This window comes from Siniperca chuatsi, linkage group LG5 (genome assembly GCF_020085105.1).
Source record: "Siniperca chuatsi isolate FFG_IHB_CAS linkage group LG5, ASM2008510v1, whole genome shotgun sequence".
Lineage (NCBI taxonomy): Eukaryota > Metazoa > Chordata > Actinopteri > Centrarchiformes > Sinipercidae > Siniperca > Siniperca chuatsi.
In genome coordinates this window covers 26,192,645-26,217,422 of record NC_058046.1, presented here as the reverse complement: position 1 = coordinate 26,217,422, position 24,778 = coordinate 26,192,645, and the positions used below count along the sequence as shown (strand labels likewise).

Here is a 24,778-nt window from a genome sequence, read left to right as displayed (position 1 = left end):
TCAGCAGAAGTTCAATCACTGAAAGGAGTTGAAATGTGTGTGTAGGCGATAAATTGAGCTTGAAGTGTCAGTTGAAGTGGAAGTCCTGAAAGAAATTAGCACCAGTTCAAATAATTAAACTGAAGAATGATGTCAGTTGAAGTGCTGAAGTTTAAGCAGAACAGTTGGAGTAAATTGTGTATGAATAGTCAAAGTTTGGGAAGTTAGAAGAGCTGGAAAAGTGTATTTGTTGTCCAAAGGTGAGCCTGACACTGAAAAGCATTAATTATTATATTCTTATGGAGCAATGATAGTTTATTAATTTGGGATTACAAAACATGTGGATATTTTGTCAAAGTTAAATTTGATATACCTGATTCACATTTCAGTGAAGAGTTTTTCCGTAAGAAAAGAGGCATCCCGTGGTTCAGGCAGCCAAACACTGTGACATTAGCTCCTTTCAGCGTAGACTGCAGGAGGAAACACAAGCAAACGTCATTCATCCATCCAACCATCAACCATCTGCTGCTATCATGCCTGTGCGCTAATACTGTTCATGATTACCTCAGGTCTCATTTCCCCTCAGCAGTGAGAAAGTAAACTTTAAAACTAACAAATCAAGTGAAACTGCTCTCCCTCTGTCTGCCTGAGGCACCGAAATGAAGATGTTGGCAGTTTATCTTCTTAAAGCATCAATTATACATTAACACGCTCATGCATTTAAAAAAAAAAATCCTGGAGAATTATTCAAGCGTTGGGAACTGCATATGCTTATACAAATTGGCTCACTCTGCAGGGAGGTGAAAGGAGACCACTACAGTCCAATTTGGTGTATCAGTAAAAGAACAACAGGAGTACAAATAGCAGCAAGAAATTACTGCATGTGTTCATAAAGCATCAGTGTGCATTCAGGCATCAAATTTGACACTTTATGAGTTTCAAAATTCCTTCTAATAAAGTCAGTGTCTCTGTCGTTGGGAATGAAGAGAAGGTGCAGCAGAGCATTGAAATGAGCACTGAAACTATTTTAAAAAGTGTCCGATTAAGTTACTAAACCTGAAACTGCCAGTCAGAAACAGTAAAAAAGTCATTCTTTTTCAGACAAAAACTTTACAGAACAAGATGCAGCACATGCTATGCATTTGCTTTGAGTCCAGAGGGAAATGCGCTTGGTGGTGGGGATAACTTTAGGCAATTATTTCTTGAATAAATAAGATTTCTATTGCCCCCCTTAGCACAGAATGAGCATAATGTATATGCAGGGAGTTGGTAAAGTTGTTGATTAATGCAATGACTCAACAAACACTTTGCCAGGTGCTGAGATTTCAGGCTTCCTAAACTCACCATCTGGCCTGTACTCTCTTGGTAGTAAGACTCAATCACGCCCACTGGCATTTCAAGATAGTCCCTCCCCCCCCCCCTTCCCCGTTTCGTCCCGACTCTGCCCTACAGTTTGAAGATGAAGGATTGAGCGAGAAACACTCATGGATGGATTACCAGACAGGCACACCAGACACAGGCCCAGGGGCCGCGAAGGAGTAAGGAGGCCCCCAAAGCCAGACTCTTTATATGAAGTGACTGTTTTCAACATTTCTGGTTGCTAAGTCAAAGAGCTCAGTCAAAAGTAGACATATTTTTAGGCATGCTAGCAGCATGGAAATATCAGCCGGTTGGTCGACCCACCACTTTGGTCCAGGCTAAAATATCTTGACAACTTTCAGATGGATTGTCATGAAATTTATATCAGATATCCTAGAGGTTAAATTCAAATGACTTTGGTGATCCTTTGACTTTTCCTCTAGCATCACCATGACTAAAATTAACATTTTAGTTAACATTTTATTGAAATATCTTGACAACAACTGGATGGATTGGTGTGGAATTTGGTTCATGATCCCCAGAGGATAAATTGCAGTAACTTTGATCTCCTGACTTTTCATCTAGTGCCATCATCTGGTCAAAATTTCATTTTGTCCAATACTTTGGTTTATGACCAAATACCAGCAAGACTAATGACATTCCCATCAGCCAGTGTTTAGTGCTAATTAGCAGATGTTAGCATGCTAACACGCTAAACCAACACGGTGAACATGGTAAACATTATACCTGCTAAACATCAACATGCAAGCATTATCATTATAAGAATGTTAGCATGCTGATGTTAGCATTTGGCTCAGCGCTGCTAGCATGGCTGTATAGTCTTATCCTTGTTTTGCTCTTGATCCCAAAAAAAGTGCTTTAATATATATCTGCTAATAATAAGTCAGATATTTATTTTTTATAATAATTTAGTTTATTTCTTTCTACATAATATAGCTACACAGTGCATACACCGCAAGTTCAGGTGCAGTTTTCAACCAATAGCAGCACTTATGGTTACAGTAGAATTAGGGTTGCTAACGTTGCTCAAGAGACACAAAACACTGCTGTTATGTTCAAGGAAGGGCCTTGTACACATCTGTGTCCAGGGGCCCATTGTCCCATAATCTGTCCATGTGAACAATCAAGCCCAGAAAGTCACAACAACAGTATTGTTATGGACGTTTTTAAAGACTGCCTTATTAAGCCTGTATGACTGAGAAGGCACAGCATGTGATGAGACAGGAGGAAATAAGTTCCTTCAAAGTTGTTGCCCCTCCTTCTGGCCCAGATAAAGCTCCACAGAGGTCTTATATGACTCAACATCCCATTTTTTTGCTCAGTGTAATTGGCCTACCCGACAACTATGTGAAAACTGAGCCGAAAAACAAAACAAAACAAGGAAGAACATTTTTTGTGTTGTGGTTCAAAATCTCATTACTTGTACGGAAAATCTGATGAGTGATGACATCACTGTGCATGAGGAGGCCCACAGCAAAAATCCAAAGCCAAAAATACCATTATAGGTTTTGAACATTTGTTTTCCTCTGCCTTTAGCAATTAAAAAGGTTCAACAGGATGCCATCCGAAATAATATAACAGAACCCGCTCCCAGCCCCAGTTTGGTGTTGTATGTTGTATGTGTACCTGCTTACGACTTACTAAACAAATCAACAAAGACAAACTATGTAGCCAAAACATGTTGAAGAGTTTATTTTCCCATAAGCTCCATTTAATGATATAGTTCAGGTTATTTACATTGTATTGACACAAATCCTTTAAACTCAGCCTTCAGAATTAGAATCCCTAATATTCTATTGGTCAACAGTTTTAAATGGTCCTGACAGATGTTATATGCCCACCCCCACCTTGTTTCAACAGGAAACATATCAAATTAAGGAAGCAATATACTGTCAAGATGCATACGATTATTTTATGATGTGTTTGATCCTTCTCAAATCTATCGACTGAACCATTCATGTGCTGTAGAAACTAAAACAATTCCTTTGTTTTCGACTCCACTCTGCCTGTCTGTATGGGCATTGTTGTTAATTTCTGTTAAATTCTTCTTGTGCTTGCCTGATTTTCTGTGGCCCATTTTAAATTCATGTCTGGAATTTTAATGTTAATTTTGTCTGGGGTTGTATTTATTGCTGTTACTTGTAAAGCACTTTGTAACATTGTTGTGAACATTGCTACGTTACTCATGTTTAATATTGTGATTTATATGCCTGATCCATTATGCAGCTGCTAGTTATGATTTTGGAATGTGAGTGGCAGAGGCATAATTCAATCAGGAGTGCTATCTTTCAACAATACAATGCTCAAGATAGTGACTGAAGCAAACTACTGTAGATAACTTCTGAATAAACATCTCTTCAAAAGCATTACTACAGCAGGACAGATACTACAACTCTGATCATAAAAATGCTGCAGATAGAAAAAACTTTTGATGAATGCCAGTCCATCTCTGTTGTGTACTTATGTGGCTTTTGGTTTGCTGAATTTCCCAGGAGTAATGCTGATGACATGTGCCTGGCTGGACACAATCAACAACCGATGCAAGAGTATGGATGAAGCTGGCATGTGTACCGTATGCTGCACATCCCAGTGCCCAAGCTAATTAAAATAAACTCTGTGATGAGTTTTAATTGTGCTCAAGAAAATATTAAACTATCTTATGTTTTGACTCATATTGGAAATTATAATTAATTAAAGCATCTCACCCTCTGAACATACCAATGCTGCTTAGCAACAGCAAACACAAACATTTTTTGTTTTGTTTTTTTCTTCTGGCTTCAGTTCAATATTTTCCACTCAAATTAAAGATCATTTAACAACAAGTTCTCATATATGGCTGCCCAAAAGTGACACGGGAGATAAATAAATAAATAATAAATAAATGAGCATGATAAATTAAAAATAAACAAATAACAAACCATAATTTTGCCATAATTTTTCTATGTTTATTCATTCATATTAATATAATATATATATATTTATTTCCATTTTTTAAAAATATATTTATTTATATATGTATTTCAACATTGTTTCATTTCCACATTTATTGCTACATTTCTGGCATCTCCTTGGTGACAAAGAAAGATGGTGTCACACAACTATGTCACGGTCTCTCCTGGCTCTCCTGGCTGTAAATGTCAGCATTAATAAATAAATATGCATATATATATATATATATATATATATATATATATATATATATATATATATATATATATATATATATATATATATATAAAAAAATAAATGCATACAGAAACATCTAATATTCTTTATTTATTTATTGCCTTTGCCCATTTGTATTAATTACTTTACTTTTCCTATCGAGGATAGTGTATTACTATGAAAAAACAACTGTAACATATAAAAGCTAATAAGGCGTAGACTGATACTATCACAGGGACTAACGTTCATTACAGCGCTTACAATTTCTTTCTCTGCATAAGCCCTACCTAAAGAAAACTTTGAAAAATGGATCAAAAGCGATTAAACCGATCCACTGCCAGTTGAGGTATCAGTGGAAATAAAAGCCATATGCATTCCTTTCACACTCGTTCACAGAGTGATGCAAGGCAGACAAACAGCTCCAGCTATTGTCTCCTAAAGCCCTGCAAATCTGCCAGAGTCCCCCACTGGCAGCGGCTGACTGGATTCTGCGCCCTTGACAAGCAAGTGACAGATCACCGCTGAGGGGGGAGGAATCTGTCCATAGAATAATAAAGTATGACAGTCTCTCTGTAGAATACATTTTGCGGCTCATACAACAATCACAGCAACTAGGTTTCATCACTGCATACTGTTTCTGTGACCTCCGCAGAATCCACCGAGTTAAAATCAACCAATTATGCACAGTTATGCCTATACCGGGGTGTGGGGTGGTGGGTGGCAGGGGTCAGGGTCTAGCCCAACATATATGGGGCATATATATATATAACACACAGATGTACAAACAGGTTCTCCAGACTGGACTGTAGAATGAAGGACACATAAACATGAGGACAACATGAAAACCCCACACAGAAAGGACCAGGGTTGCCATTTAAACCCAGGATGATCTTTCTGTGAAGTGACAGTAGCCACTAACCCACCGTGTCGCGACATCAACCGAGCAATCAATCAATAAATAACCAAATTAACTACAGTCAATTATTTCCATTTCCTTAAAAGTCAACTATCTGTGCTTTTCTCTGACATTTTTGGGAAATAAGATTTTTAAAAGATAAGATTTGCTTTCTTGCCGGGGGTTAGGTGAGAAGATCGATTATCAATTTCATTTCTGTGTGTTCAGTGGAGATGAAAGATGTGTTAAGCCTAGCTTATCACTAAGTCTGGAATCAGGGCAACAAATAATTATTTTCATCATTGTTCAATCTGGCCTTATTTTTTGATTAATCGATTAATCGTTTTGTCTATAAAATCTCAGTAAATAGTAAAAACAAATGTCCATCACAAGTTCACAGAGCACAAGTTGACATGGAAACTGTACTGTCTATGATTCCATGACAACTGGGTAACTCCATCTGCTGAGGAAGATCATGTGATAAGATCGAAAGCTCCAGAACAGCTACTGAATGGACCTTGTGGTGAGATTGCTTTGTTAATTTTAGAATTGTTGGAAGGGCATATTTTTCCTCCTTTTTTGTAGGCTAAAAATATCTTTGACCAGTATCTTCTCTGAATGCAGAGAGATGAAACTGATATCAATAACTCCCGGGAAGACACCGAAAAAAGCATATTTCCCAAAATGTCAGGATATTCCTTTGAACTTAACAATCAAAAATATTTGTCAGGGTTTTATGCTTCATCCTCTAGTTATTATAATATTGGCTGGCTTGCTTTCTATTAGGAGTAAAATGTTTATAAGTCCATCTGCCAGCCTGTAGCTCCCTGTAGACCTCCAGAGCCACTGCAGGTGCATTTCTAATGCCATTACTATCTGAAGGACAGAAGACATATCAAATCCTGCTTGGCTGAGTTTTGCATTTTGTTCGCTCTCAATTAGAGACATATGTCACAAGTCCAAACACTGGCGCCTGTGTCGTTGTGAACTTTTTCAGTTCTCCCAGCAAAGTCTCTGACCATACGAGCATCCATATTTAACACTTTGTGAGCCCAATTATTCACCCATGCTGTTAGGAACGGTTGGATATTTACTTTACTGATTACAATCTGATCCTTTGCAATAGTAAAGCATACAGCAGAAGGGTGAGGGTGGCACCAGAGCCCAGTCCAACATCTTGAACCAAAATGTCTCCTTTAAGAATCCTTACACATTTTGACTGATATACGAGGAGTACAGTGTTGTGTTATAAGCGTTGTCGAGATATTAAATAAAACGCTCAATCTTGCCCAATCCTTTGACATATAACTGAAGCTAAATTTACATTTTGATTAGTGTCTTGATAATAAAGAATAAACACATTGTATTCAGTCAACTGATCATAAATGAAACTATAATCTTGTTTTCTTGTATAAAAACTCAAGTAAACAAAATATTTACAGTATCAGAAAACATTAATAACTTTGATCGTGTCTTTGTAGTGTTCATACCTTTAGAAAAATACCTGTAAAACCAATTTGAGTAAGAGCAAACTATCTTTTAAATTAGTTGGATTATGCCTTCAAAACAAGCAGGAATAGTGTCAACAGAGCAACTCACCATGTTAAGTTTGAGCTCCATGTTGAGGACTCCTCCACTGTCTAAAACAGGCATCAGGTTGATGGCGAACACGGCGGCTCTGTCGGGTGGAATCGATATATTTGGACCAAAGAAGACGTAGAAGTGCACAGAGAAGGTGTCCAGCTCATTGCGCAGAGTCGGACGGATGGGCCAGCACTTGTTAGTGTCGGTGGTGGGGGCGAGGTAAATGATGCTGTCCTCCGAGGTGTGCAGGTGACTGGCGTTCTGCAACGGGCTTGGCAGGGCCGCCATTGACAGCGTCTCAGACAGGGAGAAACCCATGGCTGTTCCAAAAGACTGAGGCATGTTCATGGAGGAGCTGGGCTGTGCTTGGTCCTTTGACAAATTGGACTTGGAGCAATCTAGTCAGAGGAGGAAAATATCAAATTCACAAAAGAAATCAATCAAACTGATTCCTGTATGAATTGAACATTCTGATGGATTTTCCCTGCTTGTTGCAGAAGGTTTTAAAAATGCACCTTGCAACATTTTGTGTAATGTAATAATTATCCCTATCGTAAAATCAAACAACCAATCCCTGGCAAATCTTAAACAAACAGGCAATAACCAAGTCAGTCATTTTACTTGCGTTATTATGCATGCTAAGACACCAAGTCTTTTGCAAATGTTTGAAAAGATCCCCTTCGGCTGGCTTCCATAATGTAAACAGCAAGGTTCTGCGTTGTACACTGCTTTTTAATGAGACAAAGATTCACAGTAATTGCAAACAGTATGCTTTCACTCAACACAAAGCAACTCGCTGCAAAACGGTCATTGATGGCAACTGGCAGAGTACCATCAAATATCGCCAATCCCCAAGGGGAAAGGATTTCAAAAGCTTTTCCAGCTCAGCCTCGTTTGCATAGTGTTGTCTCTGAAAGGGTTTGAAGTATTTTGATGTCCGCTCCGGCAGCTGAAGCGCTCCTAAAAATACTGAAATACCAAATACTGCTGGTTGGAAGGAAATGTAACTTTGGTAGAAACAAGAAAAATCTATGTGAAATCAGTAAAGACCCAAATATATAGCACATATTTATGTATGTTTATGTGTGGATGGGAGGGAGCGGAGAGGCTGTGTAAACATACTGTTTCATAACGTTCATAATCCAAAGAATTGGCTTAATTTTGTTTTCAAATACAGCAGAACACATAAACTCTCTTCAGTGCCCAATCATCTATTGAGGACAAGACACCTGCAGTGAAAGTAAACCCAATAACAACAACAATAATAAATAATAAAGTGCAACCTATTTTCACCCCTTCCTGTCTAGCCAGCGACCGTGATACCTGTAAATTGGACTGAATTCAAATAAGGGCACATATTTCTGAGACAGCTCATAACAACAATAACCAATAACAGCGAGAAAGCATGAGAAGGTGAGGACTCCAGATGGTCCCTGAACCTGAGGTGTTCTTCAATTTAAATCCACAAAAGGTCAAGTAAGATCTGCCTGGCAGGCAGGGGGAGAAACAGAGTGTGAATAATTAGTGTCTGTGTTGCCATGGTGACAAAGTGCACCGTATAGTGTCCAACAGAGGGAGGGGATCGCTACATGGGAGTAGACTTCCCACAGATTTGTGAGCCATCCCTGCGGAGTGAGCATAAAGAATATCTCAGCTCTCCACAACCCCAAAACAGCATGTAGCACTTAAGCGTGGTATCACTGGCCTCTTAGCAATCCCTTATGAATCGCCTGTGTTTGGGCTCCAATCTTTTCTTAAACATCCTCTTAATGGTCCAACTGTGTCTGGCCTCGCTTTTCCCATCAAAACACATGTCCAAAATAAAATTTCTGCCACTGGTATCTCTGAGAAGCATGAGCACCTTGGACACACTTTGGAAGACATTTGGAGATTTTTGCTTTGATACCAGGAAAAAATTACACCTAGGAATCCGTCATTTTTAAAAGGGACGCCTGTGTAAATTGAAAGCAACAATCCTTTATACTTTGACTGTATAATTTTGGATATGATATGCTGCAGAGATCTACTTTGAGCTTTTGTTTGGCCTAATTTATGAGTTCTCAGGTTTGTAGAAACCATCCTGGTGTCATCTTAAATTACACATCAAAAGCAGCAGGAAGAAAAATGATGAACAACGCTGGAAGCAAAGAGCTCACAGATTGTGGCGTTAAACATTATCACAATTTATTTGAAAATGATGAGAGAAAAGAGCAATCTAACACATTACCTCTAATCATCAATCATTAAATCATTTTGTTTAATTGGCAAAATTGGTAAAATACTCTCATTTACAAAACCGTCTGCACATGAAAAACACTGATTGGAATAAAACTTTGCAAGTTATTTTCACATTAAGACAAGAAGCAAGAATACTAGTGTGCTCAGATATCATGCTTGACTTTATAAGTAATAAAATAATCAAAAAAGGATAAATGTACAAATGCCCATGATTTGTTGCCACATTAGTGAATGTAAATTTAACCACTATGAAAAACCAGGAACTCATTTATAGTTACAATTTCTGATGCTTTTGATGTAAACATTCTTATGTAGCATATTATTATTGCATTATTGCATTACTAGGGCTATACTGTAGCACTTGTGTGAAGTGATTAGATTATATCACAAATAATCATAAACATATATTGGGATGCAGGACCCTGTTGGAAGTAAAAGGGCGAAGGTCAAGCTACTGTTAAGTGTCTGTACAATAATTCAGTCTCTTTCAGGGATAAGGTAAACAGATGACGCGGGGTATTCTCTTCTCCTCATTATCTCAGTGTTTTTAGTTCAATATCACAACATAAAATTAAATCTATTTGTTTTACAGCTACAATTCACATTTTTGTTTGTCGTTTGCTTTTCCTGCCCACCTCCACTTAAACTGGAGAGGATTACAATAAGATTGGGGATATATCAAGAAAATACTGATATACCAATAACCTGGCATTTTGCCTCATAATATGGTGAAGTAAGTTAAATATTGTGTTTTCAAGTTTAGATAACAGTTAAAGCCAGATTATGCAACTTCTAAAAAGAAGACGTAGCACACTCAAAGCAATGAAAAGCTAATGTCAATAGGAAATAGATGTAATGTTTTTTATGTATACACTCAGTGGTTTTGCCGTCAGAGCTTCACTTGGTCTGGTATGACCATTAGCTTATGGCAGGTAATGTTAGCAAACTTTAGTTAGATATTGTGTGCTGTGTAACTGACATTACTGAGTGAGTTGAGTTTGTTGACTTTATGACTCTTGTTGTGCTACTGTTACACTATGTTCTAACATTTAGCATTATCTTGTTATTTAGCCAGTTTTGGCTAGAAAGGCTGCTAGTCAACCAAAGTTACATAGGCTCAATTTAAATGATCATTTTCTAATTTAACTCTTCAAGCTGATTGAAATGAACAATGAATGAATGAGACCCTCTACCTGCATGGCCAGACTGATACTGTCTAATCAATACAATTTGATTATTGTTTTTTTTTATGTGTTTATTGTTTGTTTTTCTAATATAAATAAAGAATGCATATTGCTGCTTTATAGTAGGAAGAAAAAATAAATAGTTCACAACAAGCCAGAGATAAAATTCATAAGCATCGATCACATTTTGCCAGTAAAACAAACTCACCCGTGACCTGCACCCCGATGCGGAAGTAGACGTTGCAGTTACTGAGATATCTCTCCACCAGGATGTAGTACCATTGTTCCCAGGCAGGTACGAGGGTGTCTAATTCACAAGGGCTCCACTCCCTGCAGTCGAGGGCACTTGAGTTATGCACCGGTGGCGCCCGTGCTCTTATCTTCAGCACCACGGGACAACTGTCGCTACTCTTGTTCCTGGTGCTGCAGTTTACCAGCTGAACCTTCACCTTTGATATATAATTGGGGACGAACACTCTGCACAAGTGCACACACACAGAAACATGTTTTAGGCAATAATAATACCAACCTCGGCTATTACACTACACTACACTATATCACACAGCAAAATGTAGAACAGTACCGTATAAAAAATGTATTCAATGTTTTTCCCAATAATTATTCCTTGAAGCGAACGGCATGCCTTTACTGTTAGATAGCTCTCCAACCCATCCTTACTTTTGGTTTTTGGAAGCTCAGTTAAAAGACTTACTTATAAAGTGCCGATCTGTTATGGACGGGGATCATCTGGTCGATGAAGTATCCAGGATAAAGTACTGAAATCCCAATTAGCCTCTGGACAATGAGCTGAGGTTGGAACAGATACTGGCATTCTTCAGACAGACCCTGCAAAGATAACACAGCAGTGGTTCAGATGGAATTTTAGTGGTTAACTCACCAATTTTTCTTAAAAGCTGGTAAGGAGGACATTAGATATCATTCAAACTGGCTGAAAATTCCTAATGGACTGTGCGCATAAAGCTTGTCACCCTCATGGATTAATATCACTCTGTCCTCCCTCTGCCTGCCACACAATGTAACATGCACCCACTCATGTTGTTCTGAGCCATTAATGCTTGATGTGCATTACTCTGTGAGATGAGCTGAGCAGACAGAATGACTTAGAGCCAGGAGGTTGTGCATTGTTTCTACACATGATCTGCTATACAATTTGTTTTAAAAAGGAACGGGGGGCCTTTTGCACCTGATTCAAAAGGACAGGTGTGAATGCCAAATGAGGTCCCTTCCTGCTCAAGCCACAATCACTATGGCATTAGTCCGGGAGCTGCAGAGGTGACCCTTTGATTTATTACAGCCTGTCAGTTGGACTTGCATGTATGTCTTGTTGAGCAAGTTGTGTTTTAATTAAGGCTCAACCAATATGGGTATGTGAAGGCCAATGTTTTTACACTATAAGTTCAGAGAGCTTTTGATGGTGTTCAGTAGCTTAAAATTTGACCATTTTCATGCCAAAAAAAGATATAGGCATTAATTTATTTTCCCCAGAATTTCAGTCCTGGCAGGATGTTAAAAGCCTCTAAAAATCAATTTATGCAATAGAACACTAAAAGTCCCCATTGAAACCCTGGCTAATTGCATTGTTTTACCTCTTTCAGTTAGAATGACCCACTGAGAAAATGCAATTTTAGGGAAAACTCTGGGGTATACACTGAGTTTCTAGTTTATAAGGCACACCTAAATAATCTAATGCAATCCATTGCAATTGTGCTGCAATAAATGTAACTTTTGTTACTACTCAACTCCATGGACATTTTTGAGTCTGTAGTTATTTGTGCTGTTGAACTGAACAGCATTATATTGAGAGAGTTTCTTGAATACTCCCGTTTACACACATTAATGAAACAGAAAGGAACACCTCTCAATATAATTTTAAGGCTCACATAGGAAGGATTAATTGCAGGAATAATACGTTAGATGCCATGAGATTGTAAAGGTATACTTTATGAGTAGATAACTTGTCTGTTTGTCTTTAGATTAATAATTATGCAAATTTACAACACAAACAAACATATGAACAGTTGAGTTAGTAAATAATGTGTGAAATTATATTTTTTATTATACTTTTATAGATTTGCAGTCAGGGACGCAACTCCATTGTACTGACAGTAGACAGCGCTGACTGGCCAATATCCAGCATTTTATAAAAGGCTAATATACACTGGCGAAACCACTATGTCAAACCCTGATTATAATGATCGTCATAAGACAGTAAGATCTTTTTCAGTAATGGGTAAGCAAGATAAAAGACACGCCTCCAGAATTGTGATTGATTATATTAAGAGTTAGTCTTTTTCACCGAATTCCCACAACCCTCGCTTTTACTATTATATTACTACTGCCTAAAACTATCTAGCATCACCATTACCCAGATGCAAGATAAATTGGTTGCTCTACGCTTTGATGAAGTCGCACCAGCAAACATGTAGAAGATCAAAGATGGTAAGATGGATGGGCAAACATTTAATATAATTTACTACTCTTATCACTTCCCATCAGTTTCCTCATTTACACTGAGCTTTGTATTATGTGTAATGACTTCAAATCAAGATATGATGCGCCTGGTCTTGATAACCAAGCGATGGAAAAAGTCTGGACAGTCTCCAGTGTTGCCTTTTGTCTTCTTAAAGACATTATGAGTTTAAATAAAAGAGTAAATAATGAAAAAAATCCAATATATTTAATAATTAGTTACTCCAAGGAGGTATAGAGGTCAAATAATTTCAGAGAAAGTTATGCCAGAATGAAATATATATGATCACATACAGAGAATCATGGCTCTCCAATTTTGTGTAGTGAGTGTAGAGTATTCTAATTGCAATAAGGGACATTTCAGCAAGTCAGAGAACATATGGAGATGACGTGTTTGACAGAAAATTCACTTTATCACTGCTTCTTTGTTTTGTGGTTGCTAAATCTTTACATCCTTTGCGCTAAGTTCAGTATGTGACTGAGATTGTTATAAATGCAGTGTGCATCCCCCCTGTTCGGCTCGCACTGCTTCCACACATGTTTCCTTTCTGAACAGAAAACATCACATCTTGGTTGCTAGAAAATTGCTTCAGAAAGCAGAATCTGGAAAAGGTATTTCCAAAGGTTATTTCCATCTATACAGTGTGTCATTGGAGGCTAGTCACATTTTAGCCACAGCTGCTTCTATTCCCAGTGCCCCCAAAGCAAACCAATTCTTTTGTACATGCAATGTTGATAGCAACTTTTGATGATATTTTTGATTGTTGTGCATTCCAGGTACACCTTTGCCAGCCAGTGGAAACCACAAAGGAAGCACAACTGAACACCATGCCAGTGACAAATAAATTGCCTGAAATGGAAATCAGCAGGTGTTTATGTGGCCAAATAGGAGAACATGATGAGATGAAGAAAAACTCTCTGACACTGTTCTGCCTCTTTAAGCTCTGCAGCACCAGCTGGAATACTAATCGCAACGAATACTTACATCATTTTTTTTTTCTGTCATGAAAGGGAGTTTAATAACCATGAAGAAAATATTTTAGATCTCATTTAAGTTATATAACATAACACTTTCACATAAATAAGATTCCGTTTTACCAGTCCCCATTAGTGAGTGATGGATAACAAAACAGTGATGCAAGCTTTTCGTTAGCTGCTCTAAACAGCTGATGCTGCTCCCTGCTAGCACGATTCCAGGGATGGCAATGTTGCTCTGTTGGTCAGTTGGTCCACCACTTTGGTCCAGACTGACATATCTCAACAACTAGTGGATGGATTGTCATGGAATTTTGGACAGACATCCATGGTCGTCAGGGGGATGAATCCTAATAACTTTGGTTATTCCCTGACTTTTCCTCTAGCGCCATTATGAGTTTGACATTTTTGGTAATTAGTGCAATGTCTCAACAGCTATTGTCATAAAATTTGGTAAATACATTCATGGTACCTTGAAGATAAATCCTACTGACTTTGGTGAGCCCCTGACTTTTCCACTAGCGCCACCATGAGATTGACATTTGTGGTTTTGAGTGAAATGTCTTGACAACTATTGAATGGATTCCCATGAAATTTGGTTCAGACATTCATGTAAGCATGTTAGCCGTTCCCTGGTGAAACTCTGTATGTTAGCATTGACATTTTGAGCATGTTAGCATGCTGACTTTAGCATTTAGCTCAAAGCATCACTGTGCCTGTTTATAGCCTCACAGAGCTTCTTGCATGGCTGTAGATTCGTAGTCTTGTTGAAGGATGAATCTGGTGGTTAACTTGCAGTAAAAGCAGTAAAAGCGAATAACAGACAAACAAAAGAGCGCCATCTACAGAAGCCAGTTTTGTCCACACTGTTTGTTTGTAAGTGGACCTCTGGGAAGGGCAGTGCGGAAACAACAAGGTAACCAATGTTAGCACCAACTACATTGACAAAATTACAATTCACAGATTCAAATTCTAACATGAAACTATGATGTTTATTTGTGATAAATGTTCAGGCTCACCTTGACTGAGATCTTGCCTTCATCCTTGGGTAAATGTGCAGCTAGGAACCAGTCTCCAGGGAGTGGGCTGGTCACATTGAATGCTCCTGTTGTACGGTTTGGAAGAGTCCAGGTAAGAGTCACAGCAAAGGATCCCGGGATGACTGTATCCCGAGGGAAGTGGGTGTACAGGGGGTTGATTACTGGAGGAGCCCCAGACCTGAAGTACCTATTAATCACAAAGCCAAAATTCAATCCCTGTTATTTTCATAAACAGCAGAGACATCTGCCGAATATAAAATTCATCAGATGACATCTTCTATTTAAAATGTGAAAAATTCAAAGCCAAAACATTAATAATCATATTCAGCCCCACATATTTGAATTGCATAACTATGTCCACGTCAATCAAAACTTCACAGGGACACAGAAGAGTCACCTGAGATACCAGCTCTCATGACAAACACTACAATATGACAATAGACAGGCAAAATGAAAAGTTAAATGCAGCTAATGCTTTAACAGCAGTTCCTCCATATGTTGAGGTTACCAGTAATAGCTGACACTGCTCAGGTTTAACCAGCTGCTATAACCTTTTTCCCCAAAGGTAAAGTGTATAAGATACTTATTATTATCCATTTATACCCTACAGAAGGAGCAGCTTCAATAAAAGAAGGCTTTAAGTCAAACACAAGCAACTTCAGAAAATGAGAAAGAAGTTGTGACAAACTCCTTGTCTTACACAGTCACATTGCGGTTTGGGCAACTGTCTCCAAAAGTGCCCCCTTGCTCCTTGAAGGTGATGAGGTTCCATACGGCCATCATGGTGTCGTCAGGCACATTGAAGTGGAACAATTCCACACTGGCGAAGGAGTTAAAAGCATTCAGCTTACGAGGCGTGCGGGTGAAGTATTCAGTCACAAAAAGGCAATCTGTAGGGAACAGAACCACAGGAAAGTTTCCCTGAATATTTGTGAGGATAAATAGAAGGAACACTACAAGTGGTACCTACATTTGCTCAACAAGACTAAGAGTATACAGCCATGCTAGCGGCTGTGAGGCTGTACTTTGGCACCGCACTGCTTTGAGCTAAATGCTAACGTCAACATGCTGGCATGCTCACAGTGACATGCTGATGTTAATGATATAATGTTCAGCAGGTATAATGTTTACCATGTTCACCATCTTAGTTTAGTATGCTAGCAAGCTAAAATATTTACAATGACAATGCTAACATGCTATTTTTAAGCAGGTATAATGTTTTCCATTTTTACCATCTTTGTTTGGTGTGTTAGCATGTTAAATGGTCACAATGCCTATGTTAACATGCTATTGCTAAGCAGGTATAATGTTTGACATCATCAAAGTACTATAATTAGGATGCATCCTCTAGGAACCATGAGTGTACCAGATTTTGCGCCAATCCATCTAGTAGATGTGATAATTCACAGGATAAGTTAAAACTTTGACATACTGGTGGCACTAGATAAAACATCATGGGATCACCAAAGTCATTAGAATTCATGCTATGGGGATCCTTGACATCTGTACAAAATTTCACGGCAACCCATCCGATAGTTGTTGAGAGATTTAGGTCTGAACCAAAGTGCTGGACTGATTGACTGATGTACAGACCAACATTGCCGTCCCTAGCCATGCTGCCAGCATGGCTAACAATTAGTTATGATTAAGACTTTTGCTTGTAAAGACTGAATCCCAAGTACAAACATTTTCCAATTTGTCAGCGCTATCATTCTTGTAAACAGAACAGAGGCATAAGCAGTCTCTCTGTCTTAAGTCCATAATGACAAGCTTCTCCTTGAACCCAGCAAACTGTTTGTAGAGAGCTAGATCATCTAAATATGTGATCACAGACTTTAACTCCTTTTAAAGCAGCTGAGGGAGAGTATGTATGCGGGCTCACTCGCGTCCTGCATAATGTCAAATCCTTGGATTACATCCACCGAAGGCTCTGCATATAAAAGCAGCTGAACAAGTGACAGGTGTAATCTCCCACATTACCTACATGAGCCTGGCTGGCATCGAGCAAACCCAGCAGGCGGGCAAAATGTGGGGGAAATTGTGTGTGAGTCAGTTAATTGTTGTACTACTAGAATACACTGCATCTGTTAGATAAGTGTTATCATCAACATAAACATAAGTAGATAAGAAAAATGGCAGCGGTATTTCATGGGAACAATGTGTAGGCACCTTAATGTTTTATTGGAGGAGAATGTTTTCCATTTGCAGCACACTCTCTTTGTGTTTGTGCATATCAACTATTTCTACCATCTGTACTTGGAATACCTGTGGTGATGTCTTTCACTCTTTTCTTTCTTTTAGGGGATAATTTATCTCACCTGCAACTGGTACAAAAATAGTAACATTTCACAACATTTGAGGATCCAATGAAGAGCCTGTGCCACTAAAACAGCATGAGCCCAATTCATTTAAGAGTTATAGTGAGATAGTACGCGAGCTCTGTACAAATGTTGTCATTTGCAGCTGTCTGTTTTGCTATTGGATCTGCTTTTTATCTTGACGATTACACAGAGTAAAGAAAACCAAGTTGCCCTCTACAGTGACAAGGAGCTGAGGCGTAGATGCATAAAGAAAAAGGTTTTTCTTGAATGTGCAGGGTGTTCTAATGTGTTAGGAAAAAGAGAAAAAAAAGACTCTGGTTCTGCTCTCCCCCACACTTTTACCGGTCCTCAAAGCTCGCGCTGGCTCTCACCTACGGAAGCAACCTTGAATACTAAAGGCGCAGAATAAGGAGGCAGAAACTCAGAAGAATGAAGCAATCTCGCTGTCAAGAGCTAAAGCCTAATCCCATTCAAAGCACCCAGCCTTAATTTCACTCTCATCCCAGCCTTCCTCTGGTCCGCTATCTGCAATATATGTAAGCCTTCTTTACATTAAGGGTCTTCTTTGCCCTTTCATTACATGGATACCTATGACTGAGGAGAAACTGGTCACATGTCACAAAGTGAAGTGCTATAACTCAATAGGTGGAGTGTGGCACTAACACTGCTGGAGCGCAGTAAGCCGTATGTACCGTATGTTCTGCTTGTCTGATTAGAAAGAAACAGACAGGGTTTCTTCCGGCTACAGATCACAACTACAACCACTAAAAGTTAATGACATACTGTATTTAGTTGATTACTTGTAGGTCAGACAGATGTTTGAAAGGAAAAAAGTCGCCAATTTGCACATCTGGATATAGGACTGGTTATGGGTGATTACACTATTCAAAAGAAGTCTTTAAATTAGGATGAATTGCTCATCGCCACATTCTGCAGGCAACGTAACCTCTCAGTTACAAGAAAGCCACCATTTATTACATCAAAAATAAGCTTCAACACACTCTCTCAATCCATGGTTCACAACCTGGGGGTCAGGATCCCCAAAAGGGGTTGTGAGATGATTACTGGAGGTAGGTTCTAAGAAAATGGAATGCCTGCTACATAAAATGTTTATTTTTCAAGCTTTTATCCAATCTTTGCTTCCTCTTCAGCGGACAAAAAGTAAGGGAAAATCACTTTTTGACTGAACTGCTCACAACTCCAAGACATGCACCCTGTGGGGTCTGTAAGTAGACGTAGCTTCATATTAAGGGTTCAAAAACATACAAAAAAAATGGGAACCAATGGTCTAAATAGCTACGTTTTGGTATGTCGAAATGCCTGACAAAGGTCACTGTACCAAAATGTACCTATTTAATAAATATTTTATGCATTTACCATAAGTACTGATAGTGTGCAGTACATTATTTTTGTTACTTTTAGTCATCATTTAATCTCCTACACACTACACTATACTGTCTGTATATAGGTGTGTAAAAATACTTTTCTTTTACTTGTTATTATTGTCAACAGATTGTAAATGGTCAATATTCTGAAATAGACATTTTATTGGTAACTGTCACAACCTTGCGTTTGCCAGATTTCACATGTCCCAATTATGATTCTTAATGTTTTGTAATGTATAAGGTACATATAGGTGGATACAGTTACACTCAACTGACAAGACAGGCTACACTTCAAACATATCGGCATCTGAGATTGTTGTGACAAATTAAATACATGACTGAAACCGAAAAATTTGAATAATAAACTTGCATATCTATTTTCAAATCCCCTCTATGTGGAAAACCAATTCTGCAAAGGAAACGTACCCAAAAAACAGCAGAAGACTCAGTGAAAATCCAGCAGCCACTTAATGTGAGGGTGTAAACATGCCAAAATATTTAAATATGCTTGTTTGTTTGCCAGCTAAATAAAGACATTTCATTTGAAGATAAAGGCAGCAGAGTGCTTACAGGCTTTCTTACAGCAAGGCTCTGAATTCAGTAATCTCTTCAATGAGCGCCTCCCAACCACTGTTTTACTCTGTTAGAGGCTTAATACAGACATAATCCTGCTTTTTGTCATCTCAACTAAAGATTTATCCTTGAATGCTTGGCTGGATAGTCTTTAAACTTTATTTTTTGGAACAGCGTAGGTAAAGGCTGCTTTTCAAAATTCCTCCTTTATTAGCATGATCTTGTAGGATTTTAAAATCTAAAAAAAAAAAAATCTTTTTAAAAAACAGATGTAAAAGAAGAACCATTTGTAACAAATATGATTAAAAGACGTATTAACATGGCATAAACTGGCCATCAATTCCCACTCCGGGTCAAACACACTGTCCTTTGCTTCATGTTGCACGCCGCCAACAAGAAATGCATAAAAAATGAAACACACGGCCATGAAAATGATTGTATCTTCCACTTCCAACCTCAAAGGCGTCAACACCAGAGCTGTCACATGTGAAATACCAACCAGATCAATACAAAACTGAACATCCTATCTATCTAGAGTGGACAAACTGACTTCCAGCTGACCATCGAGACAATGACCATTCCAATAAACATCAATTATTTCTTTAAGAAAAGCAGGGAATTCTGCATTCTCCTCTGAATAAGACACAATTTTCGAATAACACTTTGATCCTCCTCACTGTGATGTGTACTAAAAAAAAATACAACCAGTAAGCCAGAAAAAAGAGGGTAAAGGGGGAAACTGATCTTACGGACCAGGTATTTACCTAAACTGATCAAAAACAGCATAAAGTCTGTCAGGGGACTGCAACATCCTCAGACAGACCTTTAAGCTTGTCGGTGACCACAGCCAGTACAGCATGTGCTGAAGGTATGGATTCATTGTTGTCCCACAATCGAGCACTGAGGTTTTCGTTTCACACCTCTGTCTTGAAGCAGTAAAGACGTCTTGGTGGATAGACACCAAAAACACCAGAAAAACACTCTTCATATCTGACTACATCAGATTAAAAAAAAGAAAGGAAATACATATACAGAAAGAAAAATATGTTGTACTTTTGGGTCACATTTTATGATAAAAGGAGCCGAAATTAAAGGGATTTAAAAGGTTTAACTTCAATATTGCCATTCAATATTCGGTATTCGATTAGGCTGAATTAAAAACAGGAAATAACAAGGTTCAACTTAAACACTGCCTTATTGTCCGATGAATATGGTCATATTTTTGCATTATGCCAACGTGTCTTAACTTGTGTTTTGCCTTCTTTAACAAAGCCAAACAACGACAAACAAATACACAAACAACGAAAGCCAACGGCGACGAAAGCTCCAGCCTGATGTGTTTTCTACATTCAGCCCTCTGTATAGTAGCGTAGCCTTCAACCTATAGGAGCATCTGTCAATGTGTTGCGTGCCATTATTAGCAGCAACCTTTGCCATGCGTCACTTAACTGAAGCCAGTCTGTGGTCATGAAAACGGGGTTTTGTTGGTGGCCGAGACTAAAAGCAGCAGCTGCGGATGTTCGGGAGACTGAATTCAAACCAGAGACGGGATTCGAGGCTGCCGCGCTCCGGGAGGATTTCAGCACCCCCGACAAAAGGAACAGCTCCTCGTGAATCAAAGCAGCACACACTGAATGGAAAGCACTCACCTCCAAGAGCGCAGAGAGAGGTGTAAACAAGCAAGAGGAGCCTCGGAGGGCTACATCCTGAGCCCAGACGCTCCAGCTGCCACATCGTTGAAAGCAAAATATTTAGTGGAGGGCTACAGCCCGGGTGCAGTTCTCAGTCGCTGTGCTGGTCTACATTTTTTCAGATTTTTGCCAGCGACCAGCTGTTTGTGCATGACGTAATTCAGACGACGACGGGACAGCGCCTCCCCTTTGGCTTTGATTTGACAACCTCAATATGTCGACTTATTTTCATTGGACCTCCGGCCCTGTCAGTCCGGGGACGGTGCAGACGTAGATTGCACCACAAGGCTCGTCACTTCGGCGGCCGGGCCACCACACACACACACACACACAGGGCCGAGTGAGGAGTACCGAGGCTGCAGCTGCCCCCGGAGGCTGCTACTCCCAGGACCCGGGACAGAAAGTTGGTGGGGGAACAGAGCATCTGAGCTGAGCTGATCCTATACAGCCCTTTGAACTCAGATACATCCTGAGAAATAGGGCTATGTATCTTGTTGAATTTGCGCTTTCTTCTGCATTGCAGTGTGTTTCATTTGCCACAAAACAGATACTTTTTTAGTGTTTAGACCAAGACTTCTATCTATTAATAAGTTGGGAATCATTCAGCTTTTTTTGTGTGTGTTTTCATTATGTAAACCTCCCTGTGCCCTCTTTAACAGCTCAAAAAACACACAACACAACATTGTTTTATAACCTTGATACTTAGTTATTTTTCCTCATTTTATGAGAACTTTACTCATAAATTTTGGACCGATGACAAGTTTGAGAAGTCTGGTACAGAAAATGATATATTACTTCTGTTTGAATTTTCAGAGACTCCAGCAGTAAAACATGGTGAGTTCCAAGGGATTTGTATATGCTCTATACCTGTGAGTGGTGTTGACAGTACTTTTTCCACAGCACCACCACTCCCAAATCCCAAGTAAGTGTATTTGGATTTCTGTTATTGTTTAATAGCAGAGTAATGTCACCATGCAGGGATAATACTGTACATTTCTTTGTGAATTACTTTTTTTTGGCAAAACAAGAGAAATATACGTGTTCATTACTAGCCCATATAACATATAAAACATGAAATATAGTTATAGTTAAAACAATGCTTTATGGTTATTTTTTGTATTTTGTCGCCTTCATCAAATATTCAAGTCCAGTTTGTGTCAAAGGGATGGGTTACATACTGGGTTTAAATAAGGTCAGATGAAAAGAAAATTTCAATTAATATCAATTGCAAATATTTTGCAATTAATATTTTACACGCACAGCAGTGGAGTCTGTGGAACCCCAAACAATGAGGATGTAAAGCCAATGTTAACAAAACTAAATGTTAACTGTTACATGGACAATAATGACATTAACATAGTTGCACTGAACTGAAATTTAGTAGGTATCAAAATGATTGCATTTTTGTTATTCATTTTTATTGAAATTGGAAAAAAGGCATATCTTGTCCTCCTAAATTAACACACAAATAGCTATCTCCAGGACTTTGAAACATTCATTTTAAGCATCTCTCTCATGTTCAGCAGGTGATTGCAGAAAAATAATTTTTCACCAATGTCTGAATCAGACAACAATCTATTTCCCTCCAGGAACTGGACATCAAGACTGACCCAAATTCTCAGTGATGATTATTTTAGACTGTGGGGTGACTTCAAGCTGAGTCATAACTGTCCAAGCAGATCTGTCAGAGAGTGAATGAGCTCCTGAATCAGGCTGGGTATAATTTATTCGACAGAAATGAATCATTAAACTGAATTGTTCCCACTGAAGGAAGAACAAATGTCTAGGGAGTTAAGAATAATAAGCAGGCTGAATTTCACATTGTGAGAATTTGTTCCTGACCTTAAATTAACCCAACACACAACACACTTGTGTTTTTTGGGAAAATTAGTTCACAATTAAGTTGCCCAATCTGCCTGGAGTTTGTTTCATAGGCTGCAATTACAGACTACAGAATAGTTTTCTATGAATTAACCTAATCTCTGTATTTCAATGAATATATGTATCAGTCACGATGAGCCTCACAAAAGCCACATAACTAAGGTTTGCTTTGCCTTTTGCAGAGTGACAGGAATATTTTGAAACTTGCCCTCCAACACAGGAAGGTCAGAGTCAGTTACAGAACAAAGGGGGCGAGTATCAGCGTTGACATCATTTCAGCCAGTTATTCACAGTGTAACTACAAATCCACAAAAAATATGATGTAAAGTACATACGGGTACAGTAAGTAAAACGTGGATCCAGAGAAAAGATCCTGACTTGTAAGATGTGTGGAGTACTACATTCCTGTCACTTTGACAACGATATGGAACAAGGCAGCAAGAATACCTGAGAAAATATTATTTGTTGCGACTATGTAACAGGGTGTTAACTGGCATACTGTCGGCAGCAGTCAAAGTTTACTCTGAATGTTTCTTCAAAGTTGTAAAGATTGTCAGATCCCCTGGATACCACGACCCACACACAGCAACCCATCGTGTATGGCTGGCCTTGCCATTAAGTACTGCAGTAACGATCTCAGCTACAGTGCAGCTTCACTGTATCTGACTTGAACGGCCTGGCGTGTCCTTCTTTAGCTGTAGAGTCAGTTTATCCCATAATGACACTTTAAAGATGAACAGCACTGATATGACTTGGACACAAAATGTATTTCTATCAGGAAAAGGTCTCGTGTTCCTCTAAAGGTGTCAGGTTTGACGCTTGATCCTTTTGAATATGGGATTTATGGTTTGGGGGTTTTGTGAGTCTCTTCCAGTGGCTTCTGCTTCCTCCAGTGGTCCAGAGACATTTATGTTTGGACACACTGACTGCACATAGCTGTTAATGAGAGTATCTGTCTGTGTGTCTGGCAACCTGTCCCAATGGCCTTTTTAATCCACTGTATGCTGGGGACAGCTGTCATCCTCTAGGTTGTGAAGTGTTGTACAACCTCAAAGCCAAAATACTCGACATCAGATGGAAAGCTTGCCAAATATTCTGGCCAGACAAAAGGACAACCTCACCCTTCTGTAAAAGGAGACCTGGAAGTCACCCAGTGAGTGATTATTACTGCAATTAAGGGCAGTCCCGGTCAGCGTGAAAGGGTTAGATCAATTCTGACAACAGAGAGACAGAGTAAAATCATAAATCGTCCTAAATATCCCAGATTGACATTTCCCTGGATCTGTTTCTTTTATCACATACCTTGAAAACATGTATGAGACAAAACTTCTCTGAATCATAAAGTTTTGCTTACTTCTATAAAATCTAAACTTTTAAAACTGGTTCATGCTGTTTGGTAATGCCTCCCACAGTGGCATGTGGTGGAAGAAGATGAAGGCATAACCAGCAAACCAGTTTTAAAAACTGGTGGTAAGAGATGGTGGAGGATGTGAGTGTGGGTGGCGCACGCACGCACACACACACACACATACCATAGCCAGAGTTAGTTCTGCTCTCCCTAAGGTGAGGCTCTCCACAGCCTCAGTGTACCAGCCACACAGTCACACACAGAGGAGCATGAAGGGCTTCCAGTTAAGCATTTTAACCAGCTGGCTTCATAGTAAGACATTCGAACATTCAAATTCGCTGCTGCAGGAAATTTTTTTTACTTGTTGCCAGAGTGAACTCAGATGGTCTATGGCAATATGTGAGCATACCAACTGTGTGCAACATGTTCAGTTAAAGAGATAAACTGACAAAATGGAAAAGAGAGAGGGAAGGTATGCCCAACTGGTAAAGTTAAGCACTCTTCCTCTGTGGCTCAGTTTTGGTACACATTGTCTGCAGCATGCGATCTAGAAGACCACATCCTATTCCCCACCTGCTATAACACAATGTTTGCACAATTATAAACATGAAAAGCATAGGCACGAGGCCTAATAAACCCACTAGTCTCT

The 24,778-nt window shown here is 39.0% G+C and overlaps 1 protein-coding gene across 1 annotated transcript in view; it reads right to left on the bottom strand.

Moving 5' to 3' along the window:
- tmem8b (transmembrane protein 8B) overlaps positions 1-21,930 on the bottom strand; it is a 36,936-nt gene extending 15,006 nt beyond the window's left edge. The window contains exons 1-7 of the mRNA XM_044197096.1: positions 20,859-21,930; positions 15,631-15,820; positions 14,910-15,117; positions 11,138-11,271; positions 10,634-10,902; positions 7,019-7,401; positions 353-449 (exon numbers count right to left, since the gene is read on the bottom strand). Coding sequence (XP_044053031.1) covers positions 353-449; positions 7,019-7,401; positions 10,634-10,902; positions 11,138-11,271; positions 14,910-15,117; positions 15,631-15,820; positions 20,859-20,943 — 1,366 coding nt within the window. The 5' untranslated portion in view covers positions 20,944-21,930. The remainder of the gene's footprint in view (positions 1-352; positions 450-7,018; positions 7,402-10,633; positions 10,903-11,137; positions 11,272-14,909; positions 15,118-15,630; positions 15,821-20,858) is intronic.
- Positions 21,931-24,778: the final 2,848 nt, after the last annotated feature.